This window comes from Orbicella faveolata, unplaced genomic scaffold (assembly GCF_042242905.1).
Source record: "Orbicella faveolata isolate gen_17 unplaced genomic scaffold, um_ofav_v1 contig_12, whole genome shotgun sequence".
Lineage (NCBI taxonomy): Eukaryota > Metazoa > Cnidaria > Anthozoa > Scleractinia > Merulinidae > Orbicella > Orbicella faveolata.
Window position 1 is genome coordinate 9231153 of NW_028301539.1, and position 22999 is coordinate 9254151.

A 22999-nucleotide genomic window follows, 5' to 3' on the forward strand; every position below is an offset into this window, starting at 1 on the left:
AAGTCAAAATGTCTCGGGCTCGCAGAGAAAAACGCTTGTCTCCCCGACTCGCGTTTACCATTCGCCACCCCTCTTAAACAGTCAACCGCTCTCACGTTGCCATGTTTGATTAGTTTTTTTTTGTTTTGTTTTGTTTTGTTTTGTTTTGTTTTTTGTTTTTGTTATTTTTGTTTTTTTTTTCCCGAGTGTTAGGATCTAGATTTCCGAGTGAAGGTAGTTTACATGATCGTAGCGCAAGAAAGATAGTGGCGCTAGGGCCAAGCACAACCTTTCAACCATTTCCATGTGGACTAAATATAGCAAACGTGTGGCATATGATACTCCTTCTAGCATGTTCTAACAGCTAGGGCCTCTATTGGCGTGTAAACAGGCGTAAAATTAAGAAACTTACCTAATTAAAAGCGCCAGTACAAAGAAAAACTATCAAAGCCAAACAGAAAGGTGAACAGTTCCACTCAATTGTTTGGCTGTGTTGCTAACCTTGATAGTAATAAAGAGGAGGAAAAATAATTCAAAAACATGGCACTCAACTTTGGACAGCGCCGCCATCAACGAGAGGAAACCGCTCCCTCGCGCTTACTTGTCATTGACTTAAAAATCAATAAATGACAGCAAGCGCGGGGTTGTTGCGAGGGCAAAGTTTTAAAAATGTCTATCACCGATGGCAACACTGGAAGCAGTATTTTCAGTCACTGTAGACCTTCAGCTGTGTCTTTCAGAAAATATTTCCTATTCACGTCGCTTTTAACAAAACCATAGAAACGAATGGAAAAAAGAGGAAAGAAAAGAATAATAAGTATGAAAGTTGTAAAGCTTTCAACATATAGAATAAAAGGAGATAATTATTCTAAAAATTCTATGCGTACGCAGGCCTTCAAACTCAAAACTGACATTGTTTGCTGAAGTAGTAAAATACCTTCCTTCGTCTTCGTTCCATGTACTACATCAATCAGTAGATGATGAGTTTAAGTGGGTCAAGCGTTTCCGTTCTTTGTCACCTGAAATGGCCCAAGAAAGGAAGTGTTTGAAATTTTGACTTGAATCCAGGAAAAAATAAAGCCCTATTGTTTGCCTCCTGAAGTTTTTTTAACTTATCACCCCTTATCAAAGAGGGTGTTAACGAGTTCTTGATGGCGACCAATAAAAAAGAAACAAATTGCAATTCCATAAATTATTCGTAATAAACAAAAAGAAAATATGCATTGAAATATTCAGGCAGATACTTTTTCGCAGTCATATTGACTTGCAATAACGGGACAACTGATACCCAGCAGAAAAGTATCTGGCACGGGAAATCGAAAAAAAGTAAACAAAACAAAACAAAACACAGTAGCATTCTCTGGCTTGTAAGAAGAGTGAGCTACAGGCTGCTATCTTCAAAACAGGTGAAACACTGACAGAAAGAACAGTTTAAAGAAGACGAATGTCTGATGACATCATTGCATTTCAGTGGTCAAATAAGAAGCAATTGCTTGTCAAATTCTTGAAACAATTCACAAGCACGTAGCCATGCTCTTCGCACAACACTTCGAATGTGACTCTTTTTTCTCAGATATCACTTGTTTTTGCATCCTTCTGGGATTCATTCACCAAAATTGGGATACGTTAAATCAAGGCTTGCTGTAACGCAAGTCTTGCCGGCGCTATCTATATAAAAATAAATTTCTATGTACGATATATATTAAAGTTTAGGAAAATCATGGTTATTTGCACCACTTAGGTTGTTTTAAAGTTTGGTTGTAAGTCGTTGATCCAAAACAGTTTTGTCCAGTTTACTAACATTTTTTTTTCATAGTGTCTTACTCCAAACTTTACTGATCTTTCTTTAACCGACGCGAAAAAGTAGTTCCGACTCTCTCGCTGTATTGTATACAAGTTTAATTATTAAAGATTATCAGACATTAACTTTTCTTCCAAACAGTTTTTTTCTTACTATCTCGCTATCATTTAGAGATTGAAACATTGTTTTTTAGCTTTAAATCAATGCTTTAGCCATACAATGAGCAAACAATAATTTTTTTTTTTTATACAAAATTTGGTTTTTGAAGGCTAACAGTAACTGTGAATAAGGTGACTGTAAACTTTCACGGGTCGTATTCAGAAAATCCTTCGTACTCACGTCGCTTTTAACAAAACCACAGAAAGGTATAAAAAATGGTAAAGCGAATAAATTATAGAATCGGAGCAAATAATTATTTGAAGATTTCATCTACTTGTTAGCGCAAGTAACCCTTCAAACGTGAAACTGAAAATGCTCCCTCAACTTGATTACCTGCCTTCGCCTTCGCACGTTTGGCAAAACAAACTACACCATATCAATAAGCAAATGTCAGGCTACAAACAATTCACAGGAAAACCGAAAAGACGCAGGGCGCTTCGGTCAGTGTAAGAGGAGAAGTGAGGGAAACGGACGGCAAAACTAGCAAGTAAAGTCATCTACCAGCGACCCGAAACAATTGCAACAAGAACAAGAACAACAAAAAAATGTAAGTGCCACTGCTGAAGTCATATCCTTTTTTTTTTTTTTTGGAGGCTGGTCTAACTATGAGCCTTTAATTTGTTGTTATAGCAGTGACTTCCCCCTTTTTTTCTTTTATGGAAGGATTCTTCGTCTTTCGTCCTTTTCATCGGCCAAAGTTTTTAACAATATTTGCAGTTCATATGAATTGTTCAGACCTTCCCTAAAGTGCACTGATCTTTCTTTGATAACCGACGCGCAAAAGCAGTTCTAATTCTTTCAATTTAAACAAATTATGCATATCTTTGTAATTCAAGCCCTTATTTAAAGTTATTGGTGAGTGTAACCTTCATCTATTAATTAACATTTCTTCCAAACAACCTTTTTTCTATATGTTGCTATTGCTATCGCCTAACGATTTTTTTCTAGCTCTAAATCGATGTTCCACATATACAACATTTTTTTTTTTTTTTTTGACAATTTCTAACCCTTGATATAAAGCTCTTAATCTAAAGGCTGTTGTAGATTTAGACCTTCAGGGGTTCAACTCTTTCGCACTGGCTTCCCTTTTAACGAAACTATAGAAGAGCGAGAAAAAAACCGTAAAGCTAATCAAATGTATAATAGGAAGAAATTCTTATTTTCAAACTTCGATCTATTGATTAGCGAACATAAGCCTGAAAACGTAAAACTGACAATGTTTCCGGTGCTAAATTACCTGCCTTTATCTTTGCACATACTATCAAACAACCTACACCATGTCAATCAGTAGATGACGGACTACAAAAGTATAGCAGGCTTTTTCTATATTCGTATTTTTCTATATTGAACTAGACAAATAGATCTTTTTTGTCGATCTTGGTCACTTCAGAGCGGTTTAAAGACGAAGTTTTTAAAACATCAAAAAAGCCTCAGACACTTTGTTGCAACGTTAATCGGGAAACATTTTGGTTATATTTTGCAAAACTCCGTTAAATGTACGCTCTCTATAAATTTTGTTCTAACTAGGGAATCCACGCAAAAACAAAACCCAAGGTTTCGGCTGCTAAAGAAGACTGTTTTAAATGGCTCTACATGTAGGTGTCCCGTGGGGCAGCACAAGGATAAGTACGTAAAAATTTCCAAGCTTGTCACCCCTACTCAAAGAGGTTGTCAACGAAGTCATACCGCCGACCAATGAAAACCAAGCTCGAAACTCCAACATGGAGCTCTAATAGAAATAACCCATCGAAATCTGCCGGCAAAGACTATTTTGCATATTGATTTGCAGTAACGGGGAAATTGAGATCCAAGAGAAAGCCTTCTGGCACCGGAAGACAGAAAACAAACAAAGCGCTCCGGTCGCCAAAACAGTAAATAGAAACTGACAGCTAAAATTGATCAACAGGCGATCGTTGCAAGACTAATTACCCGCTTAGTTTAACTTTTGCTGTAGTTCTATGTTTTTCATCTTCTAAGAGGTTGGCCCTTAATTTCCCAGCGGTGAATTTTTCCTTCTTGCTTTCATGTTAGGAACCTTCGTCACACCAGATTTGATCTCTCTTGAAAACGAATTCGTAACAAACGTTTTTACAGACTCTCACTCCAGTTCTATCATTTGAGACTCTTTCAATGTAAAGATATTGCATGTGTCTCTACACAGTCTTTGTAAATTAAGTCCCCACGGTAAGTTATCTGCGAAAAATCCAGAGGGCGTCCCATGTTTAGTGAGGATTCCTTGGAAATGGTTTGCTTTAGGTATAATTTTGGTCAAAATGCTAACTCATGGCTACAATTTTGAAAGTCTTTTGACATCCCCTGAAGATTGTGCGAATCTGATGAAACATGTAAATTATGGAAAGCAGATTGATCTCGTTTAAGTGACACCACTTTTCTTTCCTTGTTTATTTTCAAGGCCTGGATACTTTTGCTGTTTACAAACTTGCACAAAATGTGAAAGTTTCGTTCAGAGGAAATATGACTGTTGCGTTGCAGTTTCTTCAAGCTTCTTCTCTCTCATTTTGTATTTAGCCACTCGTCGGTCGATAGTCGACTCTTAATGATAAATAGCTTGCAATGATCTACTCATACTAATTGACATTAGTAGCTAGGTAGTACATGTAGCTTTAAGTCGTAGACTGAAGTCAACTTATTTCCTGATTAATATTGCAAATTGAGCGATATATTAAGGTTCGTGAATGTCTTAACTGCAATTAACAGTTTTATTAAGGAGACATCGTTGAACAAGGAATAAAACCAGCTTTAAATGAAAATTCGGGTAGTGAGAAACTTTCTCTTTGTTAGCCTTGCATATATTTTTAATATTTTCCAGCACACATTAAGATATTGGTCTGTATTTTATCAGTTTTCCACTATACATTTCTTTTAAAATTAGGTTCCTCTCGTTCTCCTTAGCATTTAAAGTGAATTGTATTCTATCCAACTGTCAGTTCTGTGGATGTATGTTGAAGCATATGACACGTCAAGTAATTGACCGAAGTTCCTTTTGCGTTCTTGTTTTTAACAACACGAAAGGAACCGCAGTGTGTTTAAAAGTGTTATATTTTGTTTGTCTCTCCTACAGTTAAAAATTGAGAGACCGGGAAAATGCTGTGGACTGTTCTATGTTTCCTCCTCTTCACCGGCTTCTTTACGGACTGCCTATCTGCTGGGGAACAATGCAGAGAGGAACGGAGCATAAATGGGATGGCTCTACAGGGATTCGTCTTCAAAAAATTCTCCGTAAGAGCCTTTCACGAGTGTGATATCAGGTGTGAACGAGAACTCACCTGTCAAAGCTATAACTACGTCGTAGGGGAAAATTCGTGCGAATTGAATAACCGCACCAAGGAGGCAAGACCAGAACAATTCCGCTCAGACCCGGCACGTGTTTACTTACGACGCTTGCGCAACCAGGGTATGTACAAAACTTAATTAGCATGGACACTTTTCAGAGACATACGTTAACAAGAAAATTATCGACTTTTCGAGGAAGACGTCAACCTATAATTTTACTAATGATAGCTTCCCTACTCACTAGCGGAGGTTAAAAGTAAAAACACAAAATTCCTATTGTGATTACCCTAATTAATTTCTTAGTTATATATTCACGGCCGAGTAGACTTTGGTTTCTCAAGAGTTTATTCTTCGTGAACGATCTTCGATCCTTGTGAGCCCGTAGGCCATCGTTGGACAGAAACAAAGGTTTTTTTTTTTTTATCATTTTTTTTTAATACGACTAAAAGTATACTGAATAAATTTTATATCATTATTTCTTTTTTTGATCAAAGCTCCTCTGGGTTCCATCTCGGAGCTTCCAGCACAATCGTGTCAGGAAATAAAGGCAAGTGAAGGCAAAGAAACCATTACCAGCAAGTACTGGCTTGATCCAACCGGGAATGGAACGGTAGTTTTGGTGCATTGCGACATGAATTTAGCAGGTTAATGACAGCCAGTTTTCATGTCAGTTAAGTAATGTTTTGAGCATAACTTGCATATTATTGCTGTTGACTCCTTCTTTGAGTAAAAGAGATCTATTCCCATGGTTTCCCATTGGTAATCTCACGCGGTGCACTATTGAAAAGGATCCGAGGAGTTTACCGGATATTTGCCTGTTTACTGGAGGAGAGATCAAGACAAGGGGTCTCCGACCATCTCTCCACCGCTGACCAACCGCTTCTTAATTAGCGTAGGAGATATTTCGCAGACACAAAGTGACTGAGTTGGGCTATCTGAACCTTGGTTTGTATAAGTCACTAATTCCAAACGATGAGATTTAAAGAAAATGTTATATCAATAATAAGAATTATGTGCTGGATAGTACATATGTGATTAATGTTTTCCTAAGTTAATGCCCCACGCCTCATTTGATTCAAAGGTACGTAACGCAGTAACGCGATTGTCCTTTTTATTGCTTTTTGTTTGTTTGTTTGTTTGTGGTTTAGTCTGTGGAGCTGTTGGTGTAGAAGACAGAAACAAAATACCAGATAGGAGAATGAAGGCACACAGATATGCCACTAGTAAGCACTATCCATACTATGGCCGGCTGAATGAGAACAGGGGACATGGAGCGTGGTGTGTATGGGAACTAAGTAAAGGAACAGACTATCTTCAAGTTGATATGGGTACAGTGCACTCTGTTTGTGCAGTGGCAACACAAGGAGTAAGATCATTTTCTTCGTGGACCATCAGCTACAAAGTGCATCTTTCTACAGATGGAGTAACATGGAACAGCTACAAGGAAAACAATGTTGAAAAGGTGACTAAGATAATATACTCTTGTCTTGGAGTTGAGGTCTATAGATAAATCATAAAGTTATCTGAGTAAACAGGACAATTTCTTTGTACTAATGTAAGCCCTGTAGTCCTCGTGTATAAAGCAAGTTTACTGATAGGTTTTCTGCATTTTAAAGACAAACAGGATATTGAAGGTATTATTACAACGATTATTAATGATTATATTCGAATGGGCGAGAAAATGATAATAGTAATAACAACAATAATCATAATCATAATCATAATCATAATCATAATCATAATCATTGTATCGATAACAAAATTATCGATCGTGATTGGATCCCCACGCGCCTATTTGTCATGTATTCTTTGCACGATCACGCGGGTGTCCAATTACAGGTATCCAATTTAAACTTTTTGTAATTGGATATTTATAATTGGATACCCAGGTGATTTTCACGTCAATCACGCGCGCTTTAATCGCTTCCTTCGCAATGTTTCCCATAGTTTTCGAAACTTGTGAAAAGCACAACAGACGTTTTCGCTCGAAAGAACTTACCAAAATACACCGACATTTGTTTTAGATAGGATTAATTAGTAATTGGACCTCGCGTTGTTCAATTCAGGGAGTAATCGTGCTCGTATTTTCAAATCGGCCTCGCGCCTCGGGCTCGTTGGATTTTGAAATTACTAGCGCGATTACTCCCTGAATTGTACCCTATTTGGTCCAATTACTATTACTACCACTACCACTACCACTACTACTACTACTAATAATAATAGTGATGGTAATAGTAATAGTAATGGTAATAGCAATGGTAATGGTAATAATAATAATAATGATAATAATAATAATAATAATAACAATAATGATAATAGAATAACCCAGAAAACGCCATTTATAATTAATTATTATATTAGCCTCTGAATTATACAAGCTCAAATATAACCAGCATATTTCGCGACCTTTATTTATGTCCTATTACACCAGTAAAACTTAATTTTTTCTGTTGATTTAAGTCATGAGCGCATAATGCAAACTGTGCTGCGGTTTCTTTTTTCATTTGAAGGTGTTCGCAGGAAATACAGATGGAAGCAACATTGTGAAGCATTCACTCAGTCCTAACGTCAAAGCAAAATTCGTTAGATTTTATCCTGAAACGCATCACGCAACGTGTTGTTTGAGGGTTGAAATATTTGTGTTAAAGCAGTCAAACGAAATTTCTTGTCACTACGGGTTAAAGGTAGTTGCTACTTTCGCATTTCATCTCAAATGCTATTAATTTTAAAGTAGGGTAAATTAAGCGCGCTTTTTTCAGGTAAAAGCTTAATAGCACTGCTGCGAACCTCCTGAAACAATACACAGAGCTTTAAACTTACGTTATGATGTGCTCAGATACCTTATATTATTGAATATTAGCTCTCTGTATTCATTTGACAAACAATTGTCGATTGGCAGTTTGTTTTAGCAAAAAAACAAACAAACAAACAAAAAACAAAAACAAAAAAAACAAAAAAATAACAGTCTTTACCTTACCTGTAGGTGAGGATTCTCTAGTTAAACGGACAGGTGCAAGTTGTTCTTAGTGAAAACTAACAAAATATGATAATCTTTTGGCAAAATGTTTTAACGAGAGAGCATAACGTAGGAGTGACCACTTATAATAGGCTTGTATCATGTTCAGTCTGCTGTTAACGGTATATAATGAGTACTTTTACCAGAAGGCTAATAAACTAAAGTTTGCAAATTTATAACGGACTGTTAATGGAGTTTGCTCTTTGGTTGGATAATTAGTTAATTGGCAAGATCTTTCACAAGGTTATTAGTTTGTCATAATCTTAAGACAATCGGTACCTCCCCGTCTCCCCCAAAATCATACACCACACCTCCGAAAGATTCACGGGAGTGGCAAATCCTCACACTTTGTCTTACCTTTTTTTTTTGTTTTAATTAATTAATTAATTAATTTATTTATTTATTTATTTAATTATTTATTATCATATCTTAATCGTGTAAAAGGGCAATTCGTCGTGTGTAATGTCTCGTTACTTGTTCGTCTTTCAATTGATACCGGCCTCAAATGAGATGACAACTGGTATCTCTACTGGGAAAAATAATTAGTCATAACATGTTTAAACCAGCTTGCAAAATCCTATAATTGATGATTCACTCGCCCCTTTTCTGCTTTATTCCTGCATTGCTGTAACATCTAATTTCTTCTTGCACATTCTGATACTACAAACAGGAGTCACGTTTTTTATAAGAAGTAATCAGTAACAAACATGTCTTTGCGGAATGTATTTAAGAGTGCCTCGACAATTCCCTGGCCAAACTGATGTCTTCAAGAAACAGAGTGTTTTCTGTTATCCCAGGAACAGCGTTGTCAGTATTTTTTATTTTTTATTTTTTTGGTTGCTGTTGTTGTTTGTTTCGTTTTGTGTTTGTTTTTTTGCATCGCCTGATTCATTGGAATTGAACTGAAGTTTAATGATCACCATCAAAGGTTGATGGCTGTTGAAGAAGTTATTTCTTAAAGGAAACACTGCGGGATGATAGAAACTCTTCATACAGGTACGAGCCTGAACATAAACCACTTTTACCAAGGCAAACAAAAAGAGATAAGAAAAAGAAAGAGAAAAAAAAGAAAAAGAAGGAAAAACAAATTGTAACATAGCGTGCGCGCGGCTCCTACCTAACATCTATTGAGCCCTTAAGGTAGAAATCCTTATATACTCACGGCTGTGCGTATATAACACGACGTTTGCAGTTTTATTTTAGTTGCAAAATTTCCGTCGAGTTCCACTCCAAACTTTTGATTTTCGCCAAGCTAAGATGTTTACTAAAACTTAAGTATTTTGACTTGGTTTGTCCATATTTTCATCGAGTATTTTTGACTTGCTTACTTATCCTTCACATTTTTAATACAGTTTATTCAAAGCGCATTTTTCATTGACAATTTTAGAAACCAGAGGAAGCGTGTTATTCAACCGACGCCTACATGTAAGTGATTGTGGCGTGTTTCTAACTAGTCAGCTGGATCCTTTGTTTTCCTTCGCCGTGCATTGCGAGAACTTTGTAGTCAATGACAAATAAAACCTGTTTTAGCGCCCAAGTTGTTGTCGCTGTTACATCGAGTTATGGATGCACTTGGAAAGTTTGGAGAGCACTTAAGAAGCTAGAGTTGCTCTCGGTTACGCCTCAAGCAACTCTTACGCTTCTTTCGTGCTGTTCAAACTTCCCGCGTGTATCCATAGCTCGTTAAATAATAACCTGTTATTCCCGCGTTTGATTGGTTTTCGCCTATGATCTATTAGAGGACAGACGCACGACTTACGTCATCATTACGAAGTTTTTCCTTCGCTACTTTTTTTTAATCAAAATGGGGGAAACTTTTGCAAACTTAGAGGACATTTTACCTGACTGGGTGAAGGATGATATAGAAGAAAGTCTCGCTCAGGCTATGGCTTTGTACGAGAAACAAGAGGAACAAAAGACTCGTTTCTTTGTGGAAGATATAAAGCTTCAAAATATACTTGAGCAGTTGCAGTCCAACGCGACCAAACGAGATACAAAATGGGTCGTAAAATTATTTCAAGGTAAGGACCCAATGCTTTGCTTCGTATTTAACAAACTCATAAAGCAGGACGTTTGTGAGATTAATTCAAAAATTCAACTTTTCTCAGTCTCAAAATATTTGTTTACGCAGATTGGTGTAACGAAAGAAACACCACAACACCGCTTGTTGAAATGAGAACGGTGGAATAAGACCGAAACCTGGCAAGATTTTATGTGGAAGCTAGAACATAAAAAGGTGAAGAGTACAGCCGCTCAGCTCTTCTCGGCTTTCGCAGTTCAGTTGAACGACACCTAAACAACAATGGCGTCACAGTGAAAATTTCAAATAATCAAGTATTTCAAAACAGCAACAAAATTCTCGACGCCAAGCTCAGAATCAACCGCCGCGCTGGCAAAGAAAATGTTCAACACAAACCAGTTCTTGAAACGACTAACCTTGTTAAAATTCGAGCAAGCCCGTTCCTTAGCATGACAACTCCAGCCGGACTGCTGGGAAGAACGTGGTTTTACGTTTCTTTTTACTGGAGCAGACTTGGGAGAGAGGGCTAGCTAGAACTTCGCCGCGACAGTTTCGAGTTTACGCACGTTGCCAATGGCCGCGAGCACGCGGTCATGACCCATAAAGAAGCCACGAAAAAAACATCCCGGTGGTGAAAACAGCAAGCCCTCGGCTGAACGAGAAACAAGGCTTTATAGCACTGGAGCAGATGACGATGCCTTTGCCAGTCTAAAGTTTTTTTGCAGCAAAACTAAACCCGTCTTGCACAGCGTTTTTCCAATATCCAAAACCAAGCGTGACAAAGTAAGACACCGTTTGGTACGAAAACAGACCATTTGGTGTTAACAAGCTGTGTGACATGATGAAACTTATATCTCTTGGAGCAGAGCTCTCGCAGATATACACCAGCCACTCCGTCATGGCGTCTGCGATTACTTTGCTTTCTGACGCGAATGTTCCAGACCGCCAAATCATGTTCGTTTAATTTCAGGGCACAGCAGCGAGCAAAGTCAGTTTCAAGTTTACGCACGATGCCAATGGCCGCGAACAGATGAACAACAACATGGAATCTATTGGTTAAATATGCGCACGCTAAGCATGAACCAATTCAAAAACAACAACAACAAAAAACATGGACAAACGCTACACAATATGGAGGCTTTGCGTGGTCGCATAGAAATAGCCATAACCATAGCTTTGTTAATCAGTGACGTAAAAAACGAAGAAGAATTTGTAGTTTGTTCTAATTTATTCTTATCCAACACACGACAACAAAACTAATGTTTGTGGTGCAAAACGTTTTAAATTTCACATCACAAACTGCGTGCGTAACTCATTATGACCCTCTTTGTGTAGCTTCAGTCTACTTACATGGTAATTTTGGAAAAAAAAAAAAAAAAAAAAAAACAGGACTTGGGTTGGCATCGATCAAAGACTGAAAGTATGCCTTTTGTATTTTGACTTTTCGCAGTTATGTTCATAAAAGTGCCTTTTAACTACAGACGTTTTAGAAACCCCGATGTCAACCGGAGTAAATGTTCTTCTTTCTACCACATTCTCACCCCACATCCACCAATTAAGAAATGGTAAGCGTGCAGCGTGCAATTATCGAGTTATGATGCACGCGGGAGGTTGCTGAGCACGAAAGAAGCGTTAGAGTCGCACGAGGCGATCGCCTCGTGCGACTCTAGCTTCTTGAGTGCTTAGCAAACTTCCCGCGTGCATCCATGACTCGATAGTTGCACGCTGCATGCTTACCATTTCTTTTATAACATCGCGACTTTTAACTTCTTTCTATCGGATGGATGTATTTGTTGAATCTCATCCTGCTCACATAAAGTCAAAGGCACCATAAACCGCGCGAAAATGTTCATTCAAAAAGCCGACAAAGCGACAGATCAAGCTTTTTCTTGGATCGCGGTGAGTTAGTTTACCTTTTCTCGGTCTCGCCTGACAAACAAACAACTTTAAATTGCTCGGTTAACCTTAATATCAAGCTGACAACAAACGAAAATTACATTTGCTCGCAGAAGCGTTTCTCAAAAGTTAGTTAAGCTTAAATTTGGATTAGTTCTCCAAAGAATTGAAAACAAACTGCATATGGTTGAAACTTTTGGTGGCTGTGCTCTCTGTCCTTCACGGCCTCTTTGGGAAAAGAAAAGAAGAATATCCGAAAAAGAAGCGAGAGTAGTGAAGAAAGCGAACAAACACCCCTGGCTTTTAGCTGTTGGAGATGCTTTTATTCAATAGCAGGTTTGTGGGTTTCGCTTTCCTTTCCATCTCGTTTTAAATAGTTGCGCGACTTGAACACTTGAGTGGCTCTTAAAAATGATTTCTGTCTCTTTCGTTATTTGGTAAAATAAGCTTAAATGAACAGAAGACTGACGCTTAAAGGAAAATTTCAGAAAAGTAAGCTTGTGCTTGTGCACGATGCAGTCGTTTCATCGAGCGGCTGTTTCTTCAGTATCGCAAGAGTTCAATTCACGATCGAGCGAGTCGAGCGATCGAGCAAAACTGAAACCCGGGAACTTAAGTTAAATGATTTATCAGAATCTACCAATTGAGCAATAGACCACTCTTTCTATGGGTTTACTGGCGCAATAAACCACGCGGGACGTTGGGAGAACACGAGAAAAGCTTGTAAATCACTCGCCTAACGGCTCGTGATTTACAAGCTTTTCGAGTCTTCTCCTAATATCCAAGTGGTTTATGGCGCCGGTAGACCCATAGAAAGAGTGGTGTATCGCTTTTATGAAATAACTATGAAAAAAGTCTGTCAATGAGAGGAACATTCATTGTACTTTCGTGATCAAGTTGATTATTCTCATCAAATTCATAAGATGACGCGACAAACCAATCACAGTGACTGAAAGAATAAAAGCATAGATTCCGCACAAGGATTGCAAAAAACAAACATGCCGTTAATAGAGCGATCATTTTATTTACTCAACACCCGCACTATCTGTGCTATTTTTCTCTATAATTGAACGCAGTGTATTGATGGCTTCAGTCTTTTATCACAAATATATGTTAGAAAAGGTAAAGATGGAAAGAACTCAGCAATTCTCAGCTTTTTCTTTGTTACCGAAAGGACCCAGTTAAATGCAGCGCATGCGTAGTAAGTAAAAAAATTGCGATTGAATGAAAATTTGCACTCTCGGAAATACGCCTATTTCTCGAGAACCACTCATTAGAATTTCACGAAACTTGGCACGAAAATACTTTAGGAAATAAGTAATTGGAGTATTGAAAATAACCGAACTTTAACAAAGGAAACTCTAGATATTCCAGTAAACCTTCAACAAGGGATAATTAAAGATCTCTCTCTTAAATTATTAGCGAAATGGTGTTAACTTGTGAGAATCGTTACAAGCTTGTTGCAAGCAAATTATAAAGAAAATCTAATGACTAGATTTTCAACAAATAAACGAAACCGATTTTAAAGGCCTGTTTATTTTTATTCGTGTTGCCATGGCAACGGCACATACGTCAGCTTAACCATCAAAAAACCAAAGTTTGTGTTGTTAACTTGCTTGCTGCCATTTTTGGCGACCGAGAGATCAAGGGTGTTAGAAAAAAAGGTGAATGAAACACAGGTGTCAAAAACTGTGTTCAGCCACCTTAAACTCAAAATTTCTGCTAGAAAGAAACCTTTTGCCTGCTTTTTTGACAACCCAAATTGATCAGTCAAACCTAGCTGACTTCGTCCTCCACAGACCGTGTAAAGCATGGAAAAAATGTTTAAAACTTCCTTAACTTAACCGGAGTCGGCGTAACATTTTGCCGTGGAAAAAAAAGATGAAGCTTTATATGACGACCAACTTCTGGTCCTGTTTTTCCTGGTAAATTTCCATGTATATGTTCAATGGAAAGATATTCGTGTTATTGATATGTGAGCCAGTAAAAAGCGAAACTGTTTATTACATTTGTTATCGCTAGAGTACCGAGTTCTCTAGTTCCCGCTTAGAGCTGCCATAGATCGGGAGCCGTGGTTTACCGGTACAATAGAACATAGGTTAAGCAGCTCTACTGACCAAGCAGAGCGTGCGTAGTATCTCAGTTATTTTATAATATTTGATAAAACTTCCTTTATTAAAGCTCAGAAGAACTGTTATCTTTAAAGTTTTTGGAAGAGAAGGATTTCGTATGTAAGACTTCACTTAAAACATATTTTTTAAAAAACTCTCATGTACATGTACAAGTTTTAACCGCCGAAGGCATTTAAGAGTGCCTGCCTGTAAAAATCAGACAAATTCTTAATTTCGCGGCAAGGGTCGAAAATTCGATTTCGCTCATATTCCTATGGTAGATAGGCTAGGGCATGACAAAAACTACTGGATAGCTTTTTTGGCAAAGTATCCTTTTATTTCAAATAAATATGCAAATTACCAAATTCCATTAAAATCGTCATTTGACGCACCATTTTGTGAAACAAGTTTGAGAGCCTCGCAAGGAAAACCACATCATTCTTCTGTCTTTAAAACACTCAAATAATTTTGTGCAATGTTTAAATGTGTATTGGGTTGATTTCAGGGATTTCAGGGATTTCAGGGATTTCAGGGAATGCTGCGTTGTCTACCCCCTAAAATGGGATGACAGCATTGCGTGACGAACAAATAAGGAACCGCTGCAAGCAAGGATTCAAGCAGCAAGAGATCAAACGATGATCAAACGTAATATTTTGGTGTAGTGCAAAGCAAGCAACTATCTACAAATCACTTAGCTAGCCGTTTTTGACGTAGATGCAGTGGTGATCGTATTTGTCGAAAGAGGGTCATAGATTCATGGTATTCGACCATTAAATAAGTTGACAGTTGGCGATGTACATCGGACGTTGTGTAAGCAAAAGCAAACTTCTGCTTTATGTGCGACGAATGGTGACAGAAACACGTCAAATCGGCTTTTGGACCTGCCTTTTACAGCAAATAAGGTTAGAACATTTCGAAATTATCAGCTCTGTGTCTATTTCAACTTAATATAGCTCAAGACATGTGGCACGTGCTAAAATATATGTCTAAGCCGTAAATTGAAATTTGACAACGGATGGTCAAATATCTGCATTTTTAACGTACTTTGAAAAGCTCTCGCGTCGCTCACAATCATTTGCCTAAAGAAAATTTTACAGGAATCTGTAGACCATCCTTCTGCGATTCAACCACCAGAAGCTTAATCCATTTGAAGGTTTCGCACATGGTAAAAATCAATTACTTTTATGAAGTACTTTTAAGTGAATGAAATACATGTCTTCGAAATATAATTATTTTGCACCCTACAAAAATCGCAACATTCCCTAAAATCAACACAGTACATAACTAAACATTGCACAAAAATATTTGAGTGTTTTAAAGACGGAAGAATGATGTGGTTTTGCTTGCGAGGCTCTCAAACTTGTTTAACAAAATGATGCGTCAAATGACGATTTGAACGGAATTTGGTAATTTGCATATTTATTTGAAATAAAAGGATATTTTGCCAAAAAACTATCCAGTAGTTTTTGTCATGCCCTAGCCTATCTACCGTAAAAATATGAGCGAAATCGAATTTTCGACCCTTGCCGAGTTATTTTCCATATTTATGGACAGGGACTAGAAAATGTTATATCAATAAGATTTATATGTTAGAAAGTACATATATGATTAATATTGTGATAAGTTAATAAAGATGGTGAATTTTAAGCTCGGTAATGAAATGTGAAGGTGAATTAATCAACATGACACGAGCGGCGGATTTGCCTTGATATTGAGTTCTTCGATGTTCTTTGTATTATTGTTTTCCTCGAAGCCGGTTTAATCGTGTAGAGTCCTCTTGAAAGGTTTGTAGAACGACTCTTTTAGACAACCCTCGGCACACGTACAGGTATGAACAGAAAAACGGTGATCCGGGGAGCCAAGGAAGGATTGATAAATGCCACGGCCATTTTGTGTTTACAACAGGTGTTTTAGTTCCCAATCTTCCCGTGAGTATCATATCATTGATTCTCGTGATACTCACGGAAAGATTGGGAACTAAAACACTTGTTGCAAACACAATGGCCGTGGCAAACTCGATTTAACGAGTAGAAAATCTTCTTTCCGTTGAAGGAACAACATTGAATTATAATTGCAACATGGCTTAACAAACTGCCATGATATATATATAGTTAGAAAAAAGAACTGGGACTTTTGAGCGAATATTATTTTTTTTTTTTAGAGCGTCAAATAAAACTCATTTTAGTGATTGACTAGGTAAGGGCTTCGAAATCCCAGCTTATGAAAAAAATCGAATTTTCGAAGTGACATCAGTAGTCGGTTTTTACAGAGACAGCCCCTTAATATTTGACATCTTAGAGAAAAAATGTTAATACGTATACCGCCGACCGGTTAGCTCAGTTGGTAGAGCGTCGGACTTCCGTGCGGGAGGTCTCGGGTTCGAGCTCCAAACCGAACCAACACACAGGGTCTTAAAATAACTGAGGAGAATATGCTGCCTTTGCAATGACATCTGCAAATGGTTAGATATTCTAGTCTTCTCAGATAAGGACGATAAACTGTAGGCCCCGTCTCCCGCATCGTCACTGTTATGGTCAACAGGGGACGTTAAAGAACCCACACACTCATCGTAAAGAGCAGGGCACGAAGTTCCCGGTGTTGTGGTCTGGTCTTTGCCCATTGTGCTGTTGAAATGCTCGGAGACATTAGCTGTTAAAGCTACTTTACAATCCGAGGGTAAATAAAGTATACCACTACTACCACTACTACCCCTACTACCCCTACTATCGCTACTACCGCTACTACCGCTGCTACCGCTGCTGCCGCTGCTGCTGCCGCTGCTGCTGCCGCTGCTGCTGCCGCTGCTGCTGCCGCTGCTGCTGCTGCTGCTGCTGCCGCTGCTGCTGCCGCTGCTGCTGCCGCTGCTGCTGCCGCTGCTGCTGCTTCTGCTGCTGCTGCTACTGCTGCTACTGCTGCTACTGCTACTGCTGCTACTGCTGCTACTGCCACTGCTGCTGCTACTGCTCTGCTGCTGCTACTGCTGCTGCTACTGCTACTGCTACTGCTGTTGCTACTGCTACTGCTACTGCTACTACTGCTACTACTGCTACTGCTACTACTGCTACTGCTACTACTGCTACTGCTGCTGCTACTGCTACTGCTACCATTGCTACTACTGCTACTGCTACTACTACTACTACTGCTACTACTGCTACTGCTACTGCTGCTACTGCTACTGCTACTGCTACTACTACTACTGCTACTGCTACTACTGCTACTGCTACTACTGCTACTGCTGCTGCTACTGCTACTGCTACTGCTACCATTGCTACTACTGCTACTGCTACTACTGCTACTACTGCTACTACTGCTACTACTGCTACTGCTACTACTGTTACTGCTACTACTGCTACTGCTACTGCTGCTACTACTACTGCTGCTACTGCTGCTACTGCTACTACTACTGCTACTACTGCTGCTGCTGCTACTGCTGCTGCTACTGCTGCTGCTACTGCTGCTGCTACTGCTGCTGCTACTGCTGCTGCTACTGCTGCTGCTACTGATGCTACTACTACTACTACTTCTACTACTACATTCAGACAGGAGAAACTTCAACTTCACGTTTATGATTACGATGTCTTTCAAAACCTTCCGCTAACAAAGCTCGTTAGGTTTTTAATATGAAAGCTCATTGCAGCTGGTTTAAGCTGTTTATGTTCATTTGGGGCTAGAAAACTGGAAGCAATGCAAGACTATCACAGTGTCTAAGACAACCGGTATTTTTCAACAAGGTACTGGCGAGTAATTCGGCTACCTACTAAAACTGAGAGCTTTATCCAGGGCAGGGATTGAGTAGTTTGTCGTTTGATATATATTTTCTATTTTGTTACACCTGTAGGAGTCTAGAAACCCTTTTTATAGTGGAGAAGAAAACCGAAAGTGAGACAACGGAAAGGTTAGTGTAAGGGGTTGATGACACGAAGTGAGGAAGATCCTAGCATTAAGAAGAAACGAGATAACGTTTCGTTTGGTTAAAATGCAAAAAAACAAAAAAACAAAACAAAACATATGAAAAATAAAAAAACAACAACTAAAATAATAACAAAAAGAAAATAAGGCGACGTGGTTAGCAAGTGGACAAGAAAAAGAAAATGAAATTGTTGGCCTTAAAGGGGTGGCGAATGGTCCTTCAAAAACTCTGGATCTCGTAAAAGTTTAGTTGAATTTCATGGGTCTCACAGTCTGGTTTTTTAGCGGTTATGTGCGTCTCGCAGTCTCGATTTTTATACGAAGCTGTCTCGGAGTCTCGATTTTTCGCAAAGCTAAGGGTCTGGAAGTCCCGATTCGTTCCTTTATCTGTTATTATAAATGACGTCTTCCGGCTTCACTTGATTTTGAATTCTAATGAAGCAACATCCAAATTTTCCGAGAAAAAGTTAATCCTAACTTTTAATTCTCCTAAATTGTCTTAATTCCACAAGTAGGTACAAAACCTACCGCAACGTCCGGTTTGTCGCCAAAAAAACAGTTATTTTTCTCTAGGATATCATAACGTAGTGTGTTACAATCGAATTTCCGGTTCCAGTCAGTTTCAAGAAGCTGCATTCTAGCTCTAAACTAAATCTGGGGCTCGAAGTTTAAGAGTCTGAACGCGTTGAAGTCTCGGCCTCGCAATCTAAATGTCTCGGGCTCGCAGAGAAAAACGCTTGTCTCGCCGTCTCGCAAAGACTCGCATTTACCATCCGCCACCCCTCTTTAACAGTCAACCGTCTCACGTTGCAATGTTTGATTAGTTTTTTTTTTGTTTTGTTTTTGTTTTTTTGTCCGAGTATTAGGATCTAGAATTCCAAACGAAGGTATTTTACATGATCGTAGCGTAAGAAAGATAGTGGCGCTACGGCCAAGTAAAACCTTTCAGCCTTTTCCATGTGGACTAAATATAGAAAATATGTGGCGTTTGATACTTCTTCTAGGATGTTCTAACCGCTAGGGCCACTATTGGCGTGTAAACAGGCGTAAAATAAAGAAACTTACCGAATTAAAAACGCCAGTACAAAGAAAAACTATCAAAGCCAAACAGAAAGGTGAACAATTCCACTCGATTGTTTGACTGTGTTGCTAACCTTGATAGTAATAAAAATCAAAGGAGACCTATGGTCAAACTCGTGGATTAAGTAATCTAGAGATGAAACATATTGGTGAACTTCTAATTACTGGTGTATTATTAAGTGCTGTTAAAACAAGCCGGGTTTGTACCATGCAAGGTCGCACTTAACTCACAAAGTGCAAGCTTTTTTCGTTGGCTTTTTTTGCACACATATTACAAAGACATATGTCCAGAATAGCTAGGGTGGCAAAATTGCAGCAGAACATGGAGTGGTAAAGGCTAAGAGTTCTTGGGTCACAGAGGACACTCCTGCCCAACAAATCATAGAGTACTCTCCCCCCTTCCCCACCCCCCACCCCCCTTCCCTCACACCCAGATCCTGATGTTGATCTGCGTGCTGGAAAAAATTTGCATATATTCAAGTCGTACGAGCTCACAAACGTTTTTATTGCATTTCATTCAAGGCTATAGGTGAGGTTTTTTATGAGAGAGCACTTCTTTTCCAATGTGGAACCGCTTGTCTCTATATATATTGCACGTAAAATAAATCAAAATAAGTAGACTCTTTTGCAAGCATTTTCAGTGTTGATCGGACAAATCTGTCGACCCATAAATTTGTGTTCCAACAATAATAATAATAGCTTTATTGAAGTGTTAATGTATTTAGTATTAACTAATAATTGGGGGCTAGCTTACAAGGGGGTTTCTTTCCCTTTGTTATCTTTTCAATCAGGAAGCAAAAGTGTAAACAAAAGACAGGGTAAAAATCATTTAAGCTTATCAAAATCACGTATTTGGGAATTTCTTTCCAAGTTCATATGCATTTCACATCCCACTTAGAGTTCAGATCAATGTACTATAATAATCAAGACAACTATAGAGAACACAACTTTAATCTAAACTTAACTCGATGCCGGTTGAACATCGACAACTCAACATGAAAAACTTAAGTGTTTAAATTGCAAAGCTGTGAACGAAGGTCCTGCTTGATTGAACGTTAGATCTCACAGGAGATCTAATCAGCCAAACTTGAAAAGTAAAACGATAATACATCACTGCTGCAAGGCTGACACAACGTGGTAGAGTTTAAACAATATTTCGGCTGGCCTCAGGTTTAGATGTTACTAAATTATAGAAATGAAATTACAATATTATACAATGGTGCCGATGTTTGTCCTGTTTTCAATGGCTGTTTCTTTCTTTAAAAGTTGTTCGTTTCGCTCATATAAGTTCATTAAGGCCGAGGAATAAGACACATTCTCATCAAAGCTTGCCACATCAGCACGAGATTTAATCATTCTCAGGCCACTTTCCAGAAAACAAATGCACATCTCCTGGTCATTTTGAACGCCTGGATGAGTCAAATGCTCATGAAATTCAGCCTTCAAGTTGGCCATAGTACTAATTCGAACATTCGAAGTCAACTCCACTTCAATTTAGCGAAACACCTAATATTAATGGTCGTGTAAAAGCTACAAAATCATCAATATTCGGGCTGGCACGATGCATGCATTGAATAGTAGTCTCGCACTGACTGCACGGTTACTATTCCAACATGGCGTCGGACTCGGGCGCTCTCGTTCAAGCCGACTAATTACGAACAGTGTCTACACCCGAGTGAGTGAGTGAGTGACACATTTGCATATCGGAGTCCCCGCAACAAACACGTTTCTACGCTTCGCGTAGCCAAAGGAAAAAAATAATTCAAAAACATGGCACTCAACTTTGGACAGCGCCGCCATCAACGAGAGGAAACCGCTCCCTCGCGCTTACTTGCCATTGACTTAAAAATCAATAAACGACAGCGAACGGGTTGTAGCGAGGGCAGAGTTTTAAAATGTCTATCACCGATGGCAATACTGGAAGCAGTATTTTCAGTCACTGTAGACCTTCAGCTGTGTCTTTCAGAAAATATTTTTTATTCCCATTGCTTTTAACAAAACCATATTAAGGAATGGAAAAAAAGAGGAAAGAAAAGAATAATAATTATGAAAGTTGTAAAGCTTTCAATATGTAGAATAAAAGGAGATAATTATTTTAAATATTCTATGCTTACGGAGGCCTTCAAACTCAAAACTGACAATGTTTGCTGAAGTAGTAAATTCATGACCTTCCTTCACCTTCGCTCCATGCACCACGTCAATCAGTAGATGATGGGTTTAAGTGTGTCAAGCGTTTCCATTCTTCGTCACCTGAAATGGCTCAAGAAAGGAAGTGTTTGAAATTTTGACTTGAATCCACGAAAAAATAAAGTCCTATTGTTTGGCTCCTGAAGTTTTTCAAACTTATCACTCCTTATCAAAGAGGCTGTTAACGAGTTCTTGATACCGACCAATGAAAAAGAAACAACTTGGAATTCCATAAATTATTCGTAATAAACAAGAAGAAAATATCCGTAGCTCGTATAGTGTGATCGTCCGGGTGAGTGTAGTTCTGAAAAGAACTGTTGTTGGTGACTGACGTTTCGACAACCTGAGCGGAAGTCATCTTCAGAGTCAAGTGAATAGTGTTTGTCAGTCGATGATGTTATAAGTCTGGTCCGTTGAACGTGATTGGTAAGTATAGTCATGACGGTATTGGCTGAAAGACTCGTGTAAAGTTTGTCATCAGTCATTGGTGGGTTTCGATCCGTCTATTGTTAATCAAATAGGCCGGTTTTTGTATTGTTAAGTCGGTCTGTTAGAAGTCCGTTTGTCAGTTTCGTTTCCGTCATGGATAAATCGTTTGTAAGGCGCCGGTAGTTGTTGACATCTGTGTAGTGTGTTGTCAAAGAGGTTTATTCTGCTTGTTCATACACACCCCGTGGATGTGAGTGCTTTCTAGATTTGCATAATGTGCTAGCCTACTTAAATATGCGTACACAAAATATAACATACAATAGGTGCTAATTCTCACGTGCCAATATGTTACATCCCCTTCTCTTAAAAAACTATGTTAGTTGAAATGAAAACAAACAAAAACAAAATATTCATTCGGGCGAATGTCTCAGATACACGTATCTTGTATATACGTTGACAATGAATAAAATTAGAATATGAAATTAAAGAATGATCATCGCAGTATATTTTCCAATTTAAGCAATTGGAAAGAAGAAGCCTGAAAAAAATCAAGGCTTCAACGGGATTCGAACCCGTGACCTCCGCGATGCCGGTGCGATGCTCTACCAACTGAGCTATGAAGCCACACATTGGGAGCGACGCCACTCAATTGAGTTCATATCTTCCCGTGAGGAGTGAAATGATGTGAAGTTTATATGAAATAATTCATATATGAACTGCGGTTGTAGATGAAATTAAAGAATGATCATCGCAGTATATTTTCCAAGTTAAGCAATTGGAAAGAAGAAGCCTGAAAAAAATCAAGATCATTCTGTAATTTCATCTACAACCGCAGTTCATATATGAATTATTTCATATAAACTTCACATCAAAATTAGAATATATAGGCATTTTCTGCCTAGTGTTCATGTATCATGCTAATAAAAACTACTAAAGCAAGCGTCAGAGATTAAGTCTTTCCGGTGCTCGGATTTCACGTCCCACGCGAGACTTTCTTGGTCCTTTCTCGGCTTCTGTGAAGGTGGGACATTGTGGGTTGGAGTTTGAGGGCCGTATAATCAAATTGCCACTCGATGGGTTGTTTGCTGAATTGCCTGCTGTGGTGGATTCTCGTGGAT

The 22999-nt window shown here is 38.6% G+C and overlaps 1 protein-coding gene, 1 non-coding gene and 1 pseudogene across 2 annotated transcripts; 2 read left to right on the top strand and 1 right to left on the bottom strand.

The window, feature by feature from the left end:
- Positions 1-4996: 4996 nt before the first annotated feature.
- Positions 4997-8428, top strand: LOC110046534 (uncharacterized). Its single transcript, XM_089283693.1, has 4 exons — positions 4997-5354; positions 5728-5877; positions 6382-6695; positions 7744-8428. Exons 1-4 carry the CDS (start codon positions 5045-5047, stop codon positions 7954-7956), a joined length of 987 nt encoding a protein of 328 aa, XP_089139819.1. The 5' UTR covers positions 4997-5044; the 3' UTR covers positions 7957-8428.
- A 1978-nt stretch (positions 8429-10406) lies between these two features.
- Positions 10407-11678, top strand: LOC149116482 (uncharacterized; annotated as a pseudogene).
- Positions 11679-22432: 10754 nt separating this feature from the next.
- On the bottom strand, positions 22433-22505 carry Trnaa-ggc (transfer RNA alanine (anticodon GGC)). Its single transcript has one exon. It is a non-coding gene; the product is annotated as a tRNA-Ala (tRNA).
- Positions 22506-22999: the final 494 nt, after the last annotated feature.

Excerpts from the sequence above, each read along its gene's own strand:
- LOC110046534 (XM_089283693.1), top strand. The coding sequence starts at position 5,045 with ATGCTGTGGACTGTTCTATGTTTCCTCCTCTTCACCGGCTTCTTTACG. Across the intron at positions 5,878-6,381 it reads TTGCGACATGAATTTAGCAG|TCTGTGGAGCTGTTGGTGTA; the intron begins GTTAATGACAGC and ends TTTGTGGTTTAG. Across the intron at positions 6,696-7,743 it reads AGGAAAACAATGTTGAAAAG|GTGTTCGCAGGAAATACAGA; the intron begins GTGACTAAGATA and ends TTTCATTTGAAG.